Here is a 6,158-nt window from a genome sequence, read left to right as displayed (position 1 = left end):
AGGAGAAGAGCCGGGTGGGGAAGGCCGTGGGGGTCGGGCGGTGGGGTCACGACCGTGCTGATCCGGCTGCTGGGTGGCCTGCGCTGCCACTGTGTGCTGGGTGACCGCCGATGTCGTCCGCCGACCGCAGTGAGGGTGGCCGGGGTGAGGCGGAAGCGTCCAGGTCGCGCCAGCCACCTTCCTCTTGACTGTCTGCTGCCCCTCTCTGCCTAGGAAGGTCAGCGGCCGCTGCGGAGTAGCCCAGACTAAGGGGAGGACCTGCTCACTCCTCCCCTGTCACGGCGCGGGGAGGCAGGGCAGGGGTGCAGAACTGAGCAGTCCAGGGCCTGCCAGAAAGCACTTCCCTCTCTCTTGTCCTGGATCTCCTGGCCCCAGGGATCCCCCTCTGGCCTGCACCCGGGACCCCAGAGCTCCCCAGCTGGTCTAGACCCAGGGCTCCCTCTCTGGCCTGGACCCGGGGCTCCCCCTCTGGCTTGCACCCAGGTCCCTAGGGCTCCCCAGCTGCCCTGGCCTAGCGGCCCAGCCCTCCTGAGAACTTTCTGAGGTCAAGGAGAACTGAGAGGTTGGTCAGCTTTTGGGCAGGTGTGCAGCCCACAGGCATCACACTGGTAGGCGGCTGTGGGTTATAGAGCTGAGCATGGATCTCCCCGCTTCCTGCGCTGGATGCCTTGGGTTGCTGAAGTGAACGGGAGGCACTGTCATCACCAGCATGGGGTCAGGGGAGACCAGACACCCTGGGCTGTACCCTGCTGGTCCTGAACTGAGGGAGCCCTTTGAGTCTCAGCTGGGAGGGTCTTGCCTATCAGGCTGGGCTTCTGCGGTGTGTGAGGACTGAGACACTGAACACAGGACACTCTTGGGGCCATCGTGGCCGCTCAGGACCTCTCCATTCCCCAAAAGGCTACAGACACAGAGACCCTCACAGGGGCCTTCAGATCTGTCCCAGGCTAACCGCGTCCACACGCAAGTGTTGGGTGGTCGTGGCTGGTGGGAGTTGAGAGGTGCAGATGTGTCACCACGTGCAGGCTCATGGGACATGGTGCTAGAAGAGCGTAAGATGTCTCGCTTGGTGATCGTGGGTGTTCAATGACCAGTTCTTTAGTATGAACACGGCCTGGAAAGGCAACAGCACATTCATACCCAGCCGCCCCAAAACTCGCCCTGGTGACACCGGGCGTGTTTTTCTTTGATCTCACATGTTTGTCTTGAGCAAGGCTTACTTCCCTGCCGGCTCCCTGGCTCCTGGGAGCGTCTAACCCAACAGCTGGCTCCGTGACCAGTGGTATGTTGGTTTCGATATTAGGTCTCTCTGAGTGTGCGTTCCTCTCAGGGCTGCTTTCAGCCTCTTGCTCCCTTCCCTGGTGACAGGTGGGCATGTCAAGTGGGTCACAGCTCCTCCTGGCCATTCATGAGTATTTTTTGACATTGAAGACTTGTTGAAGTGATAATGTTTCAGATGTACTGGCTCAAATGAAATATATTGTTAGTTTTTTTATCACTTGTTTGCTTTTTAATTTTTTATATTTTGTTTTAAAGATGTGGGATACAATTCAGTATTCGATATTATAAAAGGGGACATTGTACAGGTAAAGTTTGGGCTTCTCTTTGGTTCCCACTTTGCCTGGTTTGAAATCAGGTACCCTTATTGATGTTGTGGCCCCCCCCCCACTGTTTTCTTTCATTCATTCTTTTTTTTTTAAACTCTTTTTGAGTCAATATCTCACGCTGTTGCCCAGGCTGGAGTGCAGTGACACAATCATGGCCCATCACAGTCTTGACCTCTTGGGCTCAAGCGATCATCTCACCTCAGTCTCCCAAATAGCTGGGACTACAGGTGTGCCACCATGCCTGGCTAATTTTTTGATTTTTCATAAATATGTTGCTCAGGCTGGTCTCAAATTTCTGGACTCAGGCAGTCATCCCACCTCAGCCTCCCAAAGTGCTGGAATTACAGGAGTGAGCCACTGTGCCCAGCCTATTCTTACTTTTCTGACGTGGCTCCCAGTACATGTGGAATTACACATGAGGCCATCTCCTGTTTTAGGGGCACAGTGTGGTTTCAGATGTAGAGGTTTGGGGCTGTGGTGGGTGGCCTGCACACATGCACATTTCCACGTGAGAAGAGTTGTCTGGGAAGTCCCACCTGGGGCTGGAGCCGCGGGCCAGTGCTGAGGGTCCTTCCTGTGTGGGCTCTTCCTTGTGGCTGTGGGGGCTCCCTTGGCTGTTGAAATCCAGAGAATTCTGGGAAGTCTCCATCCTGGTCAGCGGACATGTTCAGTAACAGTGTAGTCTGAGGGCCCAAGCAGCGGAAAAGTAACAGGGTGGTCCAAGGATCCAAGCACAAGCAACGGTGGAGGATGAGGATGTGCGTATGTGCGACAGTGGAAGCCAAGGACGTACACATGTGACATGTGCACTGTGCACTGAAGGCATGAGTGCAAGTGACTCTTTGATGCAAATGACTGAAAACCAACTCACAGTGACCAGCAAACCTGAGAGTTCCTGGTCCTCCTAACCACAGCCCAGGCTGCCTGGCTTCCGGCAGGCAGGGCCCAGAACTTCCCCTTCCACGTTCTGCTGCCTCTGAAATGCCACATCCTCACTCAGCCTCTGGCCCCGTGACAGTTCCAGGCAACTCCAGGTCACACCCACCAAGGTCAGTGGACTCCTGTCAGGTGGCTTGCCCCATGAGTCCTTGCCCATGAGTTCCAACAGCCTGACTTGGGTCACACCCTAGTGAGGCAGTGGGGTGGGGGAGCATGTTGACCTGTGCAGCCGGGTCTCCAGCCTACCCAGGAAGGGTCCCCATGGAAGGGCCCATCCCAGAAGAGCTACCCTTCCATGGAACTGCCCAGAAGGGCTTCCCCCCTCGGAAGGGCCCACCCCCCAGAAGGGCTACCTCCCCATGGAAGGGCCCATTCTCAGAAGGGCTACCCTCCAAAAGGGCTGCCCCCCACAGAGGGGCCCACCCCCAGAAGGCCTACCCCGCCACGGAAGGGCCTGCCTACCAGAAGGGCTTCCCCCCTCAGAAGGGCCCACACCCAGAAGGGCTGCCCCTCCCACTGCGGGGCCCACTGCCAGAAGGGCTATCACCCCACAGTGAGGCTTACTCCTCAGAAGGACGTTCACCCCTCTTAGAAGGGCCCAGAATGGCTATACCCCTACAGAAGGGAGGTCTCACTGGCTCTCACCATCTGCCTGGACTAAGCAGGATGTGTTCCCTGAGGGCCCCATGGTACAGCTCCCAGAAGTGGGCAGGATGCGGCCGGTAGGCGCTAGGAGCCATGACAGAGCCCCAAGGTACCCTCCAGGCTAGGGTGAGGGGTGTAGCCACAGGAGCCTGGGGCGCCTCTGTCTTCTAAGCTGAGACCCCCTCTCCCTGTCCACAGCCTTGCTCACCCTGTGGACCAGCTGCCTCCACTGAACCTGTCATGGGTGATTCTGGGCCCTAGTGGGCACTGGATGACCCAGCAGCGCCCGAAGACACGCAGTGTCTTGCGTTCAGGTCCTCTGGGAGCTTGCTGCCATGGACAGACTGCCTGCAGCCCAGACCCTCCCTATCGAGGCATCTGAGGCCCTAGCAGTGGAGAGCCGGGCCTGTCCCTTTCATCCAGCAGGGGCAATTTCAGAAAAGGGATGCCCCCAAGTGGGCTTGCTGTGCCATGCTGACCCAAGAAGGGACCACACCCCTCGTCCCCCACCCAGCGTCGCAGGCCTGAACGGGAGGTCAGCTCACTAAACAGGACAGAAGGAGAGCGTGGCTTCCGGGAACTTTGCCTGTTAGGGGGCTGAGATGGCAGGGACAGTCTGCATATGTCCTTGGGATTGCCTGGCTCTGTCCCATCTGTGTCCTGCGGTCCAGCTCCCAACCTGATCTGCATGTGCACGACAGGTATACCTGCAGCATGTGATGGGTTTGCCGAGGACTTGTGGGGAGCCCTGGGGGCCCTGAAGATAGACATGACCTGGTGACAAAGCACCCTGCTGAGCCCTTGGACCACTGGCCACCAGCGACCGTCGGTTGTCTGCACTGTCTTCTATTATAAAAATACGGTTGATCTTGCCGAGCTGCTGCCCCCACCCCGTCTCTATAGCCAAGAATGCCGTGCGGCAATGGCGGACGAGGAGGAGTGAAGCAGAGAGCAGGGGCAAGCAGGCCCCTAGCTGGTCCTCCAGGGCCCCTGTGTGTCCTCAACTGTTGTCCACTGCTTGGGAGTCTCCTGTGACCCCTAGGGAGAGTGCCCTGTGCCTGCCATCTTAGCTGCATGATCTGTGTGAACAGCTGCTCTCCTTGGGCTTTGGGGAGCTCAGGTGTGCCAGGCAGAGGGCACCCACATGCCAGTAGGACACCCACCTCTCGCGAGGCTCCTGGTCCATGCTTGGCACGTGGTCACAGCTCGACACAGGAGGCTGGGGGGGCTCTGGAAGCTGCACCTGTTTATGAGCGCACGTTCCACAACACGCGCTCGGCCTCGGGGATCTCACAGCCGGCACGAGCCCTGCCCGGCTTAGCATTAGCCACTCTGACCACTCCGTCCTGCCCCCGCCCACTCCCACTAAACCCCTCTTGTCCCCCTTTCTTCCCATCCCCCTCCTCCCCCTCTGCCCCTTTCTCCCCTCCCGTCAAGTCCCTACTTTCCTGCCCAAGCCCCCATCCACCCCCTCCTGCCGACCACTCCCCAGTCATCCCCTGCCCCTTGGCAGCATGTCTGCTTCCCCCCTCTGAGGACTGGCCCAGCCCCTCTTTCCATGTGAACAGAGTTGCCCACCATGTCCTCCTGTATCCAGCTTCTGTTCCTCTCCAGCAGCCTGTGCCAGGGCCTCCTTCCTTTTTGTGGCTAGGTCTTATTCCACATTCACAGTGTTAACTTCCTGAGATCTAACAAAGTAGCAGAGGTGGAGCCAGGAGTAGCAGGGTGGCTTCTCGGCTGTGAGGGAGGACCCGTCCACCTCCCTCTGTCAAAGGTGTGGCTGTCGAGGGCTGTGACTGCCTCACACCATCTCTGCTGCCACGCAGCCATTTGTGTTCGAGTCTCTCCATCTCCCTTTTCCAGAAGGACTCATCCTGTGGGATTTGGACCCACCCAGTCCCAGATGACCTCTCAGCTTCTGATGTATGCAATCTGTGCGTGGACACAGTTCTGCTCTCGTGAGCACGTGGCTAGGGTGGGGTGGCTGGGCCACGTGTGACTCTGGCTTTAGCTTCTGGGGGATTCTCACCACTCGTTTCTGAAATTAAATTTGCATGACAGATTCAGAGGACGTGTGTGTTAATGTTGATATGTGTTTAGATGCAGTTCCCATGAGCAGGCAGGCATGGGCATGCCTCACGGAGAGAGGTTCTCAGGAGAGGAAGCTACGGTTGTAAGCTACGGCTGTAAGCTCCAGCAGATGTGCACAGCTCTGTCTCTGCTCATGAGAGTGCTGTGGGAACCCTGGCAGGCACTGGGGTGGGGCCAAGACAAGCACCCCCTGTGGAAGGTGCTTATCTCTCTTTCTGCTCCTCCTGCAGATGGGGTGGGGCGACCTAGGGGTGTACGGAGAACCTTCCAGAGAGACCCCGAACCTGGACCGCGTGGCCGCAGAAGGGATGCTCTTCCCCAGCTTCTACTCTGCCAACCCCCTGTGTTCGCCATGTGAGTTGGCATGGGCGCCCACCTCCTAGCTCTGATCTAGGTCCACACCAACCTGGCTGACTCCTCCCAGGATGAGGGGTGGAGGGTGGGCCATTCCATGGCTCCCCCCTGGGCCCCAGGCTGTGAGGTGGGTTCCTCATTTCCCACAGCCAGAGTGCCCAGAAGGGTGTGGGTGGTTCTCAGTTGGAGGCGGGGGTACCCTCTGCACAGGCCTGGCGGGTGTCCCAGAGCCAGGGGAGGGGGCAGGCAGAGTCTGGGGACCAGGCTGATGCAGGGGAATGGGGGAGGGGGGAAGGAGTTGAGGGGATAGCTACAGCAGCCCTGCTTGTCCTGCTGTGTGGGTCATGGAATCTGTAACCACATACCCTACTCTGTGGCGTGGCCTAACCCCACACCCGCCCTCCTCATGGCATTTCTGTTTGCACCCACTCCAGCTAGGGCAGCCCTGCTCACAGGACGGCTGCCCATCCGCAATGGCTTCTATACCACCAATGCCCATGCCAAGAATGGTAGGCCACCCCC

The 6,158-nt window shown here is 58.5% G+C and overlaps 1 protein-coding gene across 1 annotated transcript in view; it reads left to right on the top strand.

Annotated features, from left to right (window-relative positions):
* The first annotated feature begins 5,510 nt into the window (after positions 1 to 5,510).
* The window catches only part of GALNS (galactosamine (N-acetyl)-6-sulfatase), a 17,651-nt gene continuing 17,003 nt past the window's right edge, over positions 5,511 to 6,158 (top strand). Inside the window, exons 1-2 of the mRNA XM_021707402.1 lie at positions 5,511 to 5,636; positions 6,071 to 6,145. Of these exons, the coding sequence (XP_021563077.1) occupies positions 5,513 to 5,636; positions 6,071 to 6,145 (199 nt within the window). The 5' untranslated portion in view covers positions 5,511 to 5,512. The remainder of the gene's footprint in view (positions 5,637 to 6,070; positions 6,146 to 6,158) is intronic.

This window comes from Carlito syrichta, unplaced genomic scaffold (genome assembly GCF_000164805.1).
Source record: "Carlito syrichta isolate Samal-C Ts95f unplaced genomic scaffold, Tarsius_syrichta-2.0.1 Scaffold317439, whole genome shotgun sequence".
Lineage (NCBI taxonomy): Eukaryota > Metazoa > Chordata > Mammalia > Primates > Tarsiidae > Carlito > Carlito syrichta.
This window is presented reverse-complemented; position numbering and strand designations above follow the sequence as displayed.